This window comes from Photinus pyralis, unplaced genomic scaffold, assembly GCF_008802855.1.
Source record: "Photinus pyralis isolate 1611_PpyrPB1 unplaced genomic scaffold, Ppyr1.3 Ppyr1.4_LG1, whole genome shotgun sequence".
Classification (NCBI taxonomy): Eukaryota; Metazoa; Arthropoda; class Insecta; order Coleoptera; family Lampyridae; genus Photinus; species Photinus pyralis.
The window spans coordinates 29,319,834-29,336,663 of record NW_022170249.1 but is presented as its reverse complement, the minus strand read 5'-3'; the positions used below and the strand labels follow the sequence as shown (position 1 = coordinate 29,336,663).

Sequence of the window (16,830 nt, the reverse complement as noted above, 5' to 3'; positions counted from 1 at the left end):
TGGGCGATATCGTTTTTTATATTAGAGGTATCACAAAATGGCCAAAACCGTTTCGGTAGAATCGAGGGGGAAGCAAAATGGTCGTATAAAGAAGGAACCAACTTCAACCTCGTACCCCCCGCCACCCCATGCCTAAATTTTGAATTGTGACGTATCACTTGTGATACATCATTGGAAAGCTCTTAAAAAATGCTTTTCAGAAATACCATACATTGGTGCATTTAAACTGCCCATTCACAATTTATGTAATAAAAATGAGTAATTTGAGTATTTGATGAATTTGTCAGTGTTTGAAATAAAAAAAATTTCTTAGATCTAGTGATGCTTTGGAAAAACAATGACAACAATTTTTAGTAAATAATAATTTTCTATTGCTTTATTTGTTGATCGGTTATTATTATTTTAGTCTCGTTTTTAGTATTTCTTGGCAAGAAAATTACAAATTTTGAATTTAACTAAAGATTTCATAATGGTGTACACGTTAGCCGAAAGAGTTGAAATTATTTTCATTTCATCTATGGTTCTGAAGCGCGATCTGCATTTAGAACAGCAGCTGTTTTTAATGCCCGACACCCAGAACGACGTGTCAGTCACACTTATGTTGCAATGTTAGTGACTAAACTTGAAGAAACTGGGTCAGTGGAAAATAAGAAAAGAGACGGACCAAGAATAATGGATGAAGCTACTCAGATTGAAGTTTTAGGTCATTTTTTTTAGCTGATTTAGGTAAATAAGCTAAAGTACCGCCTAGATTACATATTGATTTTTCCTTTTTTAGCCCATCCCTAATTTTGTCTTTACTTTCATAGTGCTACTACCTGCTAAAGCCGCAATTCGTTCACCTGTGTCTCTTGATTTAAAACCAGGCTTTTTCTTCTAATATTCTATGATTCTATCAGCTTTATGTCTATTGTCTAAATCAAGATACTTTTGATAGCTGATATCAGGAATTTTACATTGACCGGAACCACCTCGTTCTACTCGTTTCTCCAATTTTGTTCCAGGACCGCAATACTGATAACCAGGTAAGTGAAATTCAATTGGAAGTCCATATATAAAGTTGAACTTCACAGTTTTGATCGTTCTCTGAATGAGTTTATTACCTCCTGCGATATACATTTAAATGACGAGTTAACTGGCGGAGAATTACGTTACAACTAAATATTTTTCAGTCTTGCTTAAACCAACTACCATTAAGAAGAAAATATTATTTGTCGGACTGCACCTGAACTGGCCATGTAGACGTCACTAATCTTTAACACTTTTTTAAAAATCGCCATGCGGTTTCCTTCTTTAAAATATTTAAAAAAGCGTTGAGGGAAAATGAAAGTTATCTGTATCTAACATTATCTGTTTCCCGTACTTGGTATATTAATCGCATTAATTTCCAATTTGTATTTTTTCATAATTTGGTCCAGAACTGCCCCTATATGGCTACTAACTTGGTACAAGTTTGGTTCTATACAACTACGGGCTCTTGGAAGTGAGCAATTTAAAAAAAACTCAGATTTTTCCTTTAGCTCATTACCTGCTTACTTTTTACGTAGTTGTGGGGAATTACATTCTCTGCAAGAATCATTGACATTATACAGGGTGAGTTTGTTTTATTTTAAGCATTGGGATCATGGAAACCATAAGAGATACAGATTCGGTTAAATGAGGAAAGAGTTTTAAGAGCTTATTCAAGACGTGCTTTTGTTTTTTGAAAAGAATCCACAGTTTACTAGATATGAGCGAAAAACTTCTAATTTGACCGTATCTTCTACGGTTTCCGAAATCCCCATGATACACATCCTTATCTTGGACACACATTGGGCAATGATTTTGCTGCAAGAATTTTCTTAATCTATTGCATCTGTGCTGCATATAAAAATGACGATAGAAAACATATAAATAATATAATCGAACTTATGGACAATTAAAATTAAAAAGAAGTTACACTTCTAAAGAAACATAACAATCGATAAGAACAGAATCCGCAAAGCTAAAACTTCTAAACCTCGTTCTAAACTTTAAACAAAAGAAGCAAATAATTTAACACGCAAAAGTTACACAAATTTAGAATCGCTACATATTTTATACATGAAAAACAGTTTTGCAGGTTACATTTTCCATAACTTCTCCATATGTGACGTTTTCAATGTACCATTGAATAATAATAATTTTATTAAACAATCGAATGCTTACTTTTATTGTTAAATTAATAATGTAATAATAAATAATATTTAATAGCGCACTTGTTATTAGTCACTTTGCTAAAGCAAGCATTACAGCAACGACGAATTTAATTGTCCTTACTGTCCAATTGAACTAGTGACTAACCTTACTGGCATTGCACTATAATGTGAGATTGTTAGTATATTGTAACTCTGGGAACACAGAAGTCCATATTCTATGCTTTCTCTGTTAATCGAACGTTTCTTCCTACGTACAACCACCTATAAACCAAATTGGAAATTACAGTAGGTAATGGAAATATGATAGACAGTCACTTACACGTATAGTAGTACTGCAGGTATAGTAAGACCAACACCCACAATATTAAACGCTGTCGGAAGTACGTCAATTGTGGCTTCATAGACTGCACTATACATAGGGCCGTATATCAACGCGGCCAGAGAATCGACAATTCCGAACAACGAATTGACTTTACCTTAAAACAAACTTAATTTTAGTTGTACGCGGGAAAAAAGCAAAAACTTACCCAAATCGTGTTCTGAAACAAGTTTTGTGGCCATAGATCGGGACGCAACGATCGCCGCCCCATTGACTGCATCCAGCAGTGTACCTGGAAATGGCTAATAACAAAATTGGACAACTTCCTGTTTTTTCACTTACTTATATAAAACCAAACGGCTGTTTTAGCTAGAGTGTATCCAATTCCTCCTACTATTTTGCTTATGCTTGACATAGTGCCAATAATCGAGTCATCAAATCGTAACCATTTCGAAAATATCGCAATAGCACCAAAGTTTCCTAAAAGCATTTGTCCAAGATAAAGATGTCTATCATGGGGATCTCCGAAACCAACTCGAACCAACAAAAGTTGGAAACTGTTGGTTTCAAGTGAATTCTCGCACGATTAGGGCTTATGCGCCGGTACACCATCCTGTTTAAATCAACAGTTTCCAACTTTTGATTTTTTGTGTGCCGTGCATCGTTGTATTCGTAATAAGAAATGCTACTCAATGTACTTTTTTTACGGGATATATAAAAAAATGAAGTTGATGATGATTTCTCCGAAACGATACGTTGTATTAAAAAACTATGACCTCAAAAAGTGGCAACGAGAAAGTGTTCATTATTTTATTGTAGTTGTTCAAATAACATGAGGAAAAAAATAAAAACTGAAGCGGAAAATTCGGTTTTTCTATCATTTTCTAGTTTTCTTTAAAGCATTTCTCAATTTGACCACACGGAGAAAAATGGATTGTTAAGATCATATAGTAAAAATTATATTGTAATCAGTACGAGAAGTTATTATTAAATCAAACAAACCTTGATACACGCTGTACAATATGAATATGTCTAATCAAAATTATTCTCACTATAATAATGATATTGTATTATGATCTTAGATATTTAAATATATCCAAGAGCAAATAGATAATAAACATTAAAATATAGTTTATTAACGAAATGGGTTTATTATACCTTATTGTTGCAAATACATCATGATTTTTGAACTTATAATTTTATATAATCGAAACCAATATGTGTGTCCTGATTTTGTTCTGTTTTGGATTGTACGCACCAAAATTAATAAGAAAAAGTGTTTTCCCGAGAAATTTTGGTGCAATCGATTTTTGGTAAAAAAGGAAGGTTATACACTGCCTTTTTTTGAGCCCCGAAAAAAAAATTGTCTCAGATCGACCCGGAAAAAAATTTTCTTATAGAATGTGGCCTGTAGAATCCATAATTTCAAACAGTTCCAAGATTTTGATTGAGAAGTCTGATCGAAAAAGTACGAATTGTTTTGGATTTTACGCACCAAAATTAATAAGAAAAAGTGTTTCCCCGAGAAATTTTGGTGCAGTCGATTTTTGGTAAAAAAAGGAAGGTTATACACTGTCTTTTTTGAGCCCCGAAAACAACAATATGTATATGTATATGATAAATTTTATAATTCTTCTTAGCTATCCCTATACGTATTATATTTTTAGCTATTATTATATCTTTAATTACCTTTAACATACATTTTTCTCCGTGCATCGTCGTATCTTCTATATTTTCGGAGATACCGCATAATACTCACTTACCAACTAGATGTGCCACAGAAAAGTAGCCGCTGAATATGCTATAATCAATCTCATCCCAATTAAATGCCAGCCTAGTATATAAATACAGCACCGCCATCATTCCTACAAGTTAAAAATGTTAATAAACCAACCATTACACAAACTTAATTTAGTTTTACCTACAGTGGGTCCGAGAATTAAAATTTCTAACATCAGTATCGCCCATATTTGTCGCGTTCGAGCGCTGCTAGCAGCCTTCTTAACGAAGTTAAAACTCTTCAACGTGTCTTTAATATTCCACACATCTTTGAAGAGTTCGCATTTGCTAAGTGATTTTTCTTTATCGCGCGCATCATCTGGTAGCAGGTAATATACATAGAATCCGTTGAGTATGTACATTAGCAGCGACACTCCAAATACTCCATAAAATCCAATTGCGTGATACATTATTCCGCTAATCGCGTTTCCAATTGCCACACATATAGAAAACAAAGTTTGAATAATGCCCATCCTAAACGTTCTGTTTATAGGGCTGGTGTTCGTTGAGATGTAAGTAAATACGCCAAGAAATGCCATATTAAAACCCCCCGTTACTGACGTAGGAAGAACTTCAAATACGGTATTCACTTCCATCGGTAGTTCATCGAAGAAGTAAGTGCATAATAGGAAGCCAACATTTGCAACAACTTCTCCCAGAATTGGAATGAGGATTAATACGTTCCTAAGCCTATTGCGATCGCTCCAGGATCCTAACAACAGTAACAAAATAGCAGGAAAAATGCCGTTTATAACATTCTTCCAAATAGATGCGATCGCGACTACCTTCTGGACCGCCACTTCCTCGCTTTCTGTATACCCTGAAGTATTCCTCTCTTGTAGAGCGTCACAAATAGACGCATTTAAATCAAGATTGACTCTACATGATTTTTCTAGACTTAAATTCTGAATTGCCAGAGTCGACATATAAAATGGCAACGTAAAGAATACAACAATGGGCTCGACTGAGGTTTCCTTCCATATTACGCTGATAATGTCTTTTACGCTGCGCCTCTTGTCTGTCTTGGTTCCAATATGGACTTCCACCATTTTACTAAAAAAAAGACGGTTATTTATAACACAAATCCGCAACGTTTGAGTTGCTTAATCGTAAAAATTATGGAAATTATAATCAGATAATTTGATCATCTTTCTGTCGGTAACGTCAAACGAAATTAAACAACCTGATCTAATACCAGACATACCATTCTCAAATTACCTTTTAGCCGCATATTTTGTTGATCTCAAGGATTATGTTAACTTAGGTGGGCCAAATTACAAAGAAGTGAAGTAATTAAGTGAACAAAATAGGTACTCACAAAACCATTATTACAAGTAATGTTGTCACGAACGAAACACACTATTAAATATGAATTCAAAATAAAGGAATAGAGTGAAGGACTTATTACGGATAAGATAACAATTATTTTCGTAGGTGATAGAGCACTTATGAGGTACGAAAGCAAGCCGTCGGTCGTCGGAAATAAATGCTTGGTAAATGTTTAATAATTTAACGGCCGGTGCCTTTAATATTAATCCCCCATTTGTTTTACATTACAACAATAAAGAATAATAATAAGAATGTGAAAGTGCTTTAAAATCTTAATCTTTGAGTATTCTTTACTACGAAAACATTTTCTTTTTCTTCCGGTGTCCCTTTCCACTCCCATAAATTTTGCAACCGTACGTTCTTTGTCTTCATTTCCTGAATTCACTAAATAAAATGGATTGCTGCGTAATTTCGCAGTTTCATCCCCTGTTCTGTATTTCGTTACTTATATCATTATATGTACCTATTCGCTATGTTAATACTAGAGATGATCTGAATCTAACATATCCTGACCCAGTGATCTAGTGAGTTACACTGATCAAGTTTGAACCGGCGGCAACCCAGTTTGGTCCAGTGCAAGGACAACTCTTTGTATTTCTTGCGATCCTTTGAATTCATTTATTCGTTTAGTTATATCCGTTCTGTAAACGGGTTATGTATGTCAATTGTGTTTATGATGTTTTTATTAAAGATTCAGATCTTTAATTTTCCATAAATAGAATAACGGTAACTCATATAAGGCGTTTCTTTTGCAGGAAAACGTTGTAACGCAAAATTAGGCTGGAGACAACCCGCCTTACAGTGATACAAGAGAAATCTTCACTATCTAACAATTTTTTTTACATCTTTTACGGCTACGAAGTTGAATCCCCTCTTTGGTTTCACGGGCAGCAAAACGAGAACTTCCTCTTAATTTCGCGATAATCCATAGGTACTTTTCTGCGTCAATAAAACTCACACGATAGAATTAATTCACTTTCTTTTCCTTTTAGCTTCCGGTAACCTAAAACCCGAACTTATCTCGCTTTTATTGCTCAAAATAAAACTAATACCTTGCCCCACGTGCTAACTATCTAGCTGTCCATTCAATCTGTGAGTGCATAGGCTGCATGGCCCCAGATTCTACTTCTAATTGGCTGGGAGGGTCACTTATCGATTTTATTTGCACTTTTATTGCCCATTGTGTTGACCTTAGGTTGACTAATATTATCATTTCATATTAAAATTACACTATTTTAATATTGACCATTATTCACAATGATTGAAGGACGCGCGGCTATAATAGGCAATAATTCCACACAGTATCTCTGAAACAACCCTTACTTGGTCTTCATTCCTGGATAAATTGCGAAGATGCATTCTCTCAATACATAAAAGCTAATATTTTAAGAAACTGTTTACCATTGTTCATGTCAAAACCTAAAGCTGAAAACTAGTACTTTATGGTACAGGCGTCATTGCAAACATATCGTGGGAACAGTCCCCTGTTTACGACGGTATTTACATTGACATTGGAAATTACTGTGATTTTATTCAATAATCACCTCTACCTGGGCATGAATCGTAAAGAAAGAAGGCCACTAGGAGAAAATATGTAACAGCTTACTGAAAATTGGACGTTCCTAAATAAAAATCGCATCATTACCTTCAGCAGGTATCATTTTAAATTGCGTTACACATGCCACTTAACCGTTTTAACAAAGCTATTTAGCATATTATTACACAATTTGACCTTACTAATTAATCAATTGCCACGAGGTAACTTAATTCCAATTTTGTTTGATACTCTAAAAGGACCACAACACAATTTTAACATACCTGGTTTTCCTTGTCACCTTTCTATTTTGAAAACCTTTTCTACTGCATTCACAAAATTCACCTCGTTGTACAGCCGACAATAAGTACCTACTGCTCTAACCTTCAACGAGACTACGAAAAACTGTAACAAGGGATTAGCGAAGGTACTTCCTTTTTATGTAATCACGTGTTGTTATTACACCGTGACTTGGTTGTATGTATACAATTTTCTCTCATTTCAGTTATCTACTAACCTGATGCTGCTTTAATCACGTGCACAGAGATTTAAAATTGTAACCATAAATACCTTTGCACTGTAAAGGTACCTACTTAGTTTCTCACGGAGATAATTGAATTTTGTTTTCCCAGATCCTACACTTCAATTTACTGAACTTACTGAAAAGCACTAACGTCATTTCCATTTCCATTTCTTTAAACATTTAACCCTATACCTACTAATTGGACGGATGCAACGCATTATTTTTATGACATTGGAAAATTGAATAATTGCTCTTACTTACACGAGAATGGGGACTGTTCCTCCTTAGTATTTTTTTCTTCTTATAGGTCCTTATATACCGACTGGCTAAATATTAATTGTGTAGGTGCTGATTTTAAACAAATTTGGAGGACTTATCAGGGAATGGTTTATTGTTACAATGCTTAATTTTTAATTTCTTGTCTGAGGACTTTTACGGTGTCTTGGCGAAAGGTACTGTAAGACACTTGACCTTTTGTGATCCTTCGAACATTCGAATAAGTTTATTTTTCAATGGTAATTAATATACTTTGAATATTATTAGTCAGTTTTGAATTATGTATCTAGGTATAAGATCCTGTATGCAAGTTGATGAAGCAATATCATGTGAGACATCTTCACGAAAATATGTAGATCACGAATATCGCAATGGTGACTGAAGGGTGAAAACAACCCGTATATTTCCTGGTACTCTTAAAATGGAAAATAGCATAATTGTTTCCTAAACCCCTTTGGAACGAATGGAAAAAAAAATAAAATCCTGCAGTTGGAAACTACGACAAAACTTCGGGAAATGAATTTAATTACCTCTGATATATCGTCGAATCCAACAACATCGAAATTCACACGAAGCAAAGCAATACGGGCCATGTTTCAAAAAAAGCAGTTGAAGTTTCGAAAAATGATGTCATTGCTGTAAAGTTATCAGAATGCATTAGTCTAAGGAATTCGCACGCTGTAGACATATGCTATCATAATAATTGTTGGAACAAAAACGTCGCTAATATTTTGAGAGCAAATATAAGTAGACAGAAAAATAATACTGGATCATCTATTGAGTTTCTCAACTGTATAAATTCGTTCCTGAGTGTTGGAAACATAAGTTATATAACCGATCTACACAATATTGGCAAATCTAACGGAAATTACCGGAGAGTTTTAAAATTATATTTCAAGCAAGAAATTCCTGATATCGTTTTCTCTGTACCTAAAACAAAAATTCAATCTTAAAGAGTTTCAGTCAAGCTCGACTAGGCACTGAAAATCAAGTGACTAATATACTGAAAGCAACCCTCATTATGGAGAAAGCGTGTTTGAATTCACCAGAATGAACTTTTCAGAGTTCTCTTAATGAAATTGGTTTCAACCTTTCTGAAGAACTTCTCCTGTTTTTCAAATGGTGTCTTTGTAGTACAGGCGAAGTTTCTTCTGTTGTTGAAAGACTATGAGAAACAAATCTTTCCAAGAGAAATTCACATAGTTTAATTTAATAGCGTTACTTATTGTACCTAGTAAAAACCAGGTATTAAAAATTTAAAATTTTTCACGTTTTTATTTCAATGCCTAAGACGTGATTTGGATATGGATGGAAATTGCAAGGTTAAATAAAATAAATGGTCGTTAAAAAAGTGATTGTAATACTGAAAATCCTTCGATATTCAGTTGTATCGGTTTATTACTAAAATGCATTGCTATTTGCATAGGGGGTGGTTTTGCATAAGTCTAGTTTCGAAGGCTTGTTTAAATACATCTGGATGTGCAAAGGCCTACATCTCAATTGCGCTTATCATTCTATGTCTAGTGTACAACGCTAAATCGTCATCCGTCGAATGGCTAGTTTCAAGCTCGAACATCCCTTCTTATGTACAACCAACTGAAATTAAGAAAGTTAGTGCTTTTTTTCTAATTTAAAATACTTACATGTATATTAGTATTGCAGGTAAGGTAACAATAACTCCTAAGATATTAAACGCCCCTGGAAATATCTCAATGGTAACCCTATAAAATGCACTGTACGCCGGTGTGCAAGCCAACGCCGACAAGGCTTCTATCACTCCAAACAAGGAGTTTACTTTACCTAAAAAATTCACTTTCAGTATAAATATTAGGTGTGGATACAAAATTACCCATATTGCTCTCTGTAACAAGTTTGGTGGCCATGGACCGGGACACAATGAATGCCGTTCCGTTAACTACGTCAAGAAGTGTGCCTATGGTCAAGAGTTAGGAATAGAATCAAAGAACTTATCTATTACTTACACGCATAAAACCAAATGACTGTAGGTGATAAAGCATATCCAATTCCACCCAATATTCTGCTCATACTTGAAACACCTCCCAGTATCGAGTCGTCGGCTTTTAGCAGCTTTGAGAAAATAACGATGGAACCCACGTTTCCTAAAATATGTTCAATTAAACAGCTATTTAAGATGCATCAGCATAAATATTGCAGTAATGCGGGCCAGTTTTTAAACGGATTAAGTCCTGTAAAGAGGAGTCCTGATGCAAACCTTTAGTACTATTTTTCTTTAATAAATTGCGTTCAGGCAACTTTATAAACCATCTTAATCGATTCCTCGCCCTTGAAAACATATATTTAGACATCTAAATGATGAGTATAACTATATCTCAGGAACAAAAATATACACAAAACGAAATCGATGTCGGCCATTTTGGAAAATGGCGTCTAAAAAACCCCGTCCAGGATACGCTGATGTCTACCCAAGTTTTTCTGACACTCCTGTATGTACCTACTACACCCCATTCTGTTGGACTCCAGTACAGGTACAGGAGTAGTAAGTGCAATTTCAAAAGTCGTTAATAGTTATTTGTACAACTAGAGAAGAAAGTGGGGATTTTAAACTCGAGTTCAAAATGTGCCAATTGAACGAGAAGTTGAAAAACACAGCCGGAAGGGAGAGTATAGATAGGACCAACAGATATATCGACATCATCGAGATTTTGTTTGACTCTTGGTGCTTCAAAACGTGTATCTCCGTCATACACCATCGTACGGTTGATAAAAATGAAAACATGAATTCTCCAAGGAAATACTGAGCCCCAAAGTGAGACGTTAGACGGCGTAGCTGTCTTTTTGATATAGATCGAGTACAAAAACAAGATAAAGCTTTTCTCCGTAACTGAAATAACTTACTTACCAATAAGATGACACACTGCAGAATAAGCTCCAAATACGCTATAGTCCATTGCGTCCCAATTAAACCGAAGCCTCGTATATAAGTACATGACTGACGCTTGACCTGAAATGCAAATATTTTAATAATAATGCATGCAGGTGTGAAGATTCTATTTTCAGTAAGGTGGAGTGTTGTTTGTATTAAAGGTGTCATATCTCTCTTTATAGCACACCTCAACTGTCTCGATCCACCATTTTTTAAATATTTTCGTATATGACGATGACGTCATTTGAAATTGTCTCTATTTTTTGGTTTCCACCGTCCATAAAGTTCAGTTCAGTTGACGACCGAATGAGGAAATTTTGTTGGTTAAAATTCCGTTCCGAAATTATCCAATGAAGTTACTTAATTTTGTCATTCATCTGAACTGAAGTCGCATACCGGCCCACTTTCCAATGGCAATAAATATGGGAAATACCTCTCAGGGCACCCTAAGTATGTATGTCACCCAGCACTACGTTGGTTATAAGCGGAAATGCTAGTTAAGACTACGTATTATATTTAGGTAGTGCGTTAAATCTGTAGCACTAAATTTTTTTTAGAAGCACAAAATTTAATATAATGCAAAAAAGGTAAATAAGCATAAAGTTTTGTGTTGGGAACATATCATTAATAAGGGTTGGTTATAATCACGATGCTTCCATTAAGGTATCACGACAAACTAACTGTTACTTTCCATTGTTATCTACAGATGATATTTTGCAGCAAGCACAGAGACAAACCACAGGCCTTTAAAAGCCTTGTGCTATGTTGTAAACCCACGAGGAAAGGAAACCATAATCCCTGCATTATTTTCAACAATCCGAATGTTAGATGCGCAAATGAGTTTTAAGCCCTGAACATAATAATGTATCTTACCTACAAATGGTCCTACAATTATAAAATCCAAAAAAAGGATGGCATATAGTTGCCTCCTTTGAATCCCGCTGCCCTCTGTGGCGATAAAGCTGAAGCTTCCAACAGTCTTTTTGACATTTACAACGTCTACAATTAGCTCGCATTTATTCAGAGATCTCTTCTGGTCCTTTGTACTTGTACAACTGGGTAACATAAACTGTGTGTATACTGCGCCGAGAACGTACAAAGCTAAGGTAACGGAAAATACTCCATACAATCCGACTAACTGGTACAGTACCCCGCTTAGTGTACCTCCTATTGTTTTGCATATGACAACCAAAGTGTGTATAATTCCCAACCTAAAAGTTCTGTTTTCATTGGTAGTGTTGCTCGACATGTAGGTGAAAACACCAGCAAGTGCCAAAGGAATACCTCCAGTTATTGCAGTGGGCAGAATTTCAAATATTGAATTCACTTCCATGGGCCATTCGTAGTAAAAGTAAGTGCATAATATCAGACCGATATTTGCTACAATTTCGCCTAGAATAGGCAGTAGGATTAAAATCTTTACAGTTTTATTGCGGTCACTCCAAGATCCAAATAATGGTAGCAAAACTGTGATGAGTACGCAATAAGCAGCGGATTTCCAAATACCTGCTGCGGCGACAACTTTTTGAACTGTAATTTCGTCCATTTCGCTAAACCCGGAACGATTACGCTGTTGCATCGCGTCACAGATAGATGTACTTAAATTCAGATTGACGTAACACGATTTTTCTAAATTCAAATTTTCAATTGCAAGAGCCGAAATACTGGACGATAACATAAACAATACTAGAACAGGTTCGACCGTTATTTCTTCTCGTATTCTACTGAGGCCTCCTCCTAAATTGCATTTGATACGTTCGTTGCTGGGATCTGATCCCAAATGAACATTTACCATGTTGCTGTAACAAAGAGAATCGTAAGTAGGTTTCGTATTGTGCACACCTTAAAGTATGCATGAATTATTTATGTACGATAAATATGAATATGCATTAAAATCAATATTATGCTATGCCGTGACCAACCAAAGCGCATCAGACGCATACATAAAGGGCTTAGATGATTGTTGATTCAATTACAATCACAAGGAGTAGCTACTATCAAGTATCTCGTGTATCAACACGTGTGTTTTGCCTTACTGATATCAGTACTTGAGGAATACCTACTTATGACAACCATATTTTGATTCTGTTTTTGCAACATTCATAAACAGCCCGTATTATAAAGTATGTTATCAGGATAACAATGTCGTTAAGGATGTGATTGGATGTTTTTTTCAAAGAATAACATAATTCTTTGTAAAAACATTTAGATTAATTGAAGATGTAACAGCCAATAAGAACTTCTTATTGGTTGTTACAGTCCTAATAACTTTTGCAGCCTTCTCATACTACTATATACAACATCCGACCACATCCCTTAACAACATTGTTAGCCTGACAACATGGCTAACTATGCTTTATAATACCGCCCGAAAGTTTGTGAAGAACGCATACATCCGAGGTGGATAGACAAAATTTGGTTTAAGATTGTTTGGAAAACTTCAAGTAAGAACCCATGGTTTCGAAACTTTAAGCATAGAACGTAAAACTAAAAATTGCTAAACTGCTCACAATTATACCCTCCTTCCAACAAAATTTAAAATTAATATTTGAAATTTCAATTACTTAATAAAGTTACTTACTATGGAGTTAAGTGAAACAAAGGTAGACACAAGCGAACTGCAACGTAGAATAATATATACAGTCAAAATATATAAGATTATGGAGAATACGGATAAGATATCCGTTAGTTTTGAGATAATCAGCTAAGTAACTACGGTCTCCTGTTTTACATAAGTGTTTTGCGAAAGATACGTACACATCACGCCTCTAAGACGATGAAACAACAAGCCGTTCAAATTTTAACCAGGTTTAGATACCAGCGATAATCAATTATCACTTCAGACCTTCTGATTCCCTCATCTTAGCCCTGGATTGCCTTTATTGGTAAATATGTATATCTATGGTCCATCTCAGCTTGCCATTACAGTACAGGTTTTTATGGCCAACAACGATGCCAAATGTTATCGGAATGTGGCTCTATATCCGAAATCGATCGCTTATCCATACGCAAAGGTATACTTTGATATATCTCACGTATTGTAACAGATAATGTAACATAAACATCCGCGATCGGCCTTTCTATCTTATCGTTTTTTGTACCTACACTCGCGTTACAATGTTCAGAAGTTCCACGCTTTGCCAAACAAACACGCATCAATGTTTACAAATACTTCAAGTTCTGTGGGGGGCGATTAATTCCACTTTCGTATTTATTTTCCAAAATTGATGATGATTCCGTTCGTAACTTCAAGGCAGATAATGAACAAATACATACTTGAGTGGAAAATTGTCACATTTAATGTCCTAAATGTTAACCAACTGTACAATGAAATCCACCCTTTAACTACACACAACCTAACATTTGCAATTTTAATACAAAACTTGTGACAAGTACAGCCAATAGTACGCAAGATAATGAAAATAATGAAATTATAAGATATAAAGAATAGTCCAATATGGTTTCGAAAGCTCTGCCATTTAGTACAATAATGCAATGACATTTTAGGTTTGTATAAAGAATTTCTAATAACTACGTACAAATAATGAATAACTGCTCGGCTTCCATTTCGTGTTCGGGCGCCATTTGTAAGTTGTACAGCAGTTTTGCCTTTCGGGAGCTCAAACCGGTTGATCAAAGGTCAAAAGATCCAGTAGTATAAATGTCTCCCATTTATTTGCTTTCTGCGCCCGTTATAAGTATCTATTTTTGTCCTTTTATTGGATGTATCATCTGTTGAACCATTATGGGTTAAATGTGTTTCAGATAAGCCAAAATTTGACTGTTTTGGTTGATATTTTCTGATTGTGGAGTTGATACCTGATCACCGAATCGAGAGTATGCAACACTCTGTTTATTAGTTTGGTGCTTTTTGATGGAACTTTATTTGGGCAGTAAAGTACCTACCGTAATGCTCCGGCGAACTAGTTAAGACTCATATCGTTCCTGTTACATCACTAAAAAACGTAATACCGTACAGACGCGGTATCGGAGTTGGAGGTAACCATGGTATACAGTTTTAAATCGTGCGAAAACAGAACAAAACTTTTGTAGAAACAGCGATATCGGTGAAAAAAGTGGTCTCAAATGTGATCCTTGCGGTATTCCAGATGGAACCGGGATAGCATTGATACAAATTGTTCTATTTTCGCTATTTGCTGTTGGCTTGTCATAATTGGTAAATCATTTAACTAAGAAATAACCTACATCCACACACTTTAATTTATATATTAGTACAATATAGTCAACTCGGTCAAATGCCTTTGTAAATGCTAAAAATTTAATGTAGATAGTATAGTTTGTTGATTTAAGCATTTATTAATTCATTTATTAATTAAATAAGTCAATAATAGGTACAAATATGGAAACTGCATTGTATAGATGGGAGCTTCCGAGTAATTCGGTACCGTTAGAGGTTCGAGTCCAGTGAAAACTGGCAAGGTATTCTCGACTCGATTGTAATTTGCTTTATTAAAATCGAAAATGTAATAGAAGGAAAACATAATTGCTTCCGTAGAAATTCACCCTTAGGTTAGTTTAACCGAAATATGTAAGATAGGCTCTTAGGAAATCGCATAATTAGATAGGGTACATACGTCCACAAACACTTAGAAGACTGTTTCTTTAGTTTCTACCGTTCTATACAGTTTGATTTTGACCAATTAATTAAAATTAATTAAATAAAATTATTTAAATTAAAATTGTAATTATGTGTGATATTTGATATTAATTTCTGGAATTAATATCAATGTTGGTAACATAAAAATATTTTTTTTAAATACACAAGCGTGAATTTCAAAGTCCAGCGGTGCGACGTGACAAATAAGTCATCCCACCTTTGCATTAACTTTGTCACCTCAACACGAATTGTACACGAAAGTTTTTGAATAGTGATTTTTAATACCCCATAACTGATTGACATTCGGGATTTACTGTCACTCAACAATTGATGCCATTATTCATGGATAGGACTAAACGCCATGGAAACGCATAGTAAAAATCGTGGAAAATACGATCCATACGATTTCTTGAGAAAAAAGTGCGGTAATTTGATAACTATGCAAAAAAATAATTTAATCAACCTAAAAACCGTTCAAATCAAATTTTTTTTTTTTTAATAGCTAATTTACAACCTGCTAGTTACAGATATAAGTAAATGTGATCATCGAGCTACATTTGAGGGAGAAGTTCTCCAGTGAGAGCTCTCCTATAAGATAATAGGTCTCTGATTTGACTTAACCGTGTATAATAACCGATCACTGATTTAGCATATCCGTAGGCCACTGTTTTTTTAGTCTTCTTCTGATAAATACGCGAATTAAATCAAACTCAGAATTAAATTAATCAAACCACCTCATATATGCGAATATCATCCAAAGTGGTAGAGAAGGTGTGGCTGTATTTACCATTTGTCTACATGTAAAGGAGTAAAGTTACATTTTCCAAACGCCAAAATAATTATTTTAGTAACAATAAAGTGAGGTGTGCAAATTAATTGTTAAACAAAACAAATATAGATCTAAGTTACTTACGGATATATGCAAATAATAGAAGTACGAAAAAAATTGAAAGTTAAATACTAATATTAAACAAATCAACCGCTTGTTACATTGTACTAAAGCAATTCGACAAAATTCAAAGGTACCTACCTACATTTTTATCTATTACGTACTCGTGAGAGTTGAAGTTTTTAATACAAATATATAACCTTGAATGTTAACGTAATAAGTTCATATTCATTAGGTGTAACACCACCGTCAATAAAGTGCAATTTAAGCAATCATTTTGGATGATAGTCTGTATCTAACTTCAGCAAGTATTCACAATGGTTTCTGCCACAAAGCTAAGTATTACTGTTTACAGTTTGATGTGATGGTGGTTTTTCATGGACACCTTTCATTACAATGCTAATATAAATTGTGATATGTAGAGGCAAGGTCGCTTTTGGTTCTTAAAACTGGGTATAGAACTGTTAGACCTCACGGGTAA

General features: G+C 34.7%; 2 protein-coding genes across 6 annotated transcripts; both read right to left on the bottom strand.

Annotated features, from left to right (window-relative positions):
* Positions 1 to 1,712: 1,712 nt before the first annotated feature.
* Positions 1,713 to 7,812, bottom strand: LOC116158905 (proton-coupled folate transporter-like). 4 transcript variants are annotated; one of them, XM_031471771.1, is made up of 8 exons: positions 7,656 to 7,812; positions 7,423 to 7,543; positions 4,418 to 5,328; positions 4,260 to 4,361; positions 2,839 to 2,976; positions 2,705 to 2,788; positions 2,497 to 2,653; positions 1,713 to 2,438 (listed from the first exon to the last, which is right to left on the bottom strand). In XM_031471771.1, exons 3-8 carry the CDS (start codon positions 5,322 to 5,324, stop codon positions 2,393 to 2,395), a joined length of 1,434 nt encoding a protein of 477 aa, XP_031327631.1. In that variant the 5' UTR covers positions 5,325 to 5,328; positions 7,423 to 7,543; positions 7,656 to 7,812; the 3' UTR covers positions 1,713 to 2,392. The 4 variants fall into 4 exon arrangements, with proteins under 4 accessions (XP_031327631.1, XP_031327632.1, XP_031327630.1 ...); XM_031471772.1 differs by lacking the exon at positions 7,656 to 7,812 and having other exon boundaries at positions 7,423 to 7,631; XM_031471770.1 differs by lacking the exons at positions 7,423 to 7,543; positions 7,656 to 7,812 and adding an exon at positions 5,594 to 5,724.
* Positions 7,813 to 9,288: 1,476 nt separating this feature from the next.
* LOC116158729 (proton-coupled folate transporter-like) lies at positions 9,289 to 16,457 on the bottom strand. Of its 2 annotated transcripts, none has more exons than XM_031471560.1 (7): positions 16,374 to 16,457; positions 11,716 to 12,641; positions 10,819 to 10,920; positions 9,920 to 10,057; positions 9,787 to 9,870; positions 9,581 to 9,737; positions 9,289 to 9,533 (listed from the first exon to the last, which is right to left on the bottom strand). In XM_031471560.1, exons 2-7 carry the CDS (start codon positions 12,635 to 12,637, stop codon positions 9,500 to 9,502), a joined length of 1,437 nt encoding a protein of 478 aa, XP_031327420.1. In that variant the 5' UTR covers positions 12,638 to 12,641; positions 16,374 to 16,457; the 3' UTR covers positions 9,289 to 9,499. The 2 variants fall into 2 exon arrangements, with proteins under 2 accessions (XP_031327420.1, XP_031327421.1); XM_031471561.1 differs by lacking the exon at positions 16,374 to 16,457 and adding an exon at positions 13,424 to 13,455.
* Between the last annotated feature and the right edge of the window lie 373 nt (positions 16,458 to 16,830).

Excerpts from the sequence above, each read along its gene's own strand:
- LOC116158905 (XM_031471770.1), bottom strand. Across the intron at positions 4,362-4,417 it reads AATTCTCGGACCCACTGTAG|GAATGATGGCGGTGCTGTAT; the intron begins GTAAAACTAAAT and ends TTTAACTTGTAG. Across the intron at positions 2,439-2,496 it reads CCTGCAGTACTACTATACGT|GTGGTTGTACGTAGGAAGAA; the intron begins GTAAGTGACTGT and ends TTTGGTTTATAG.
- LOC116158729 (XM_031471560.1), bottom strand. The coding sequence starts at position 12,637 with ATGGTAAATGTTCATTTGGGATCAGATCCCAGCAACGAACGTATCAAA. Across the intron at positions 10,058-10,818 it reads TGCAGTGTGTCATCTTATTG|GAAACGTGGGTTCCATCGTT; the intron begins GTAAGTAAGTTA and ends AACATATTTTAG. Across the intron at positions 9,534-9,580 it reads CCTGCAATACTAATATACAT|TTGGTTGTACATAAGAAGGG; the intron begins GTAAGTATTTTA and ends TCTTAATTTCAG.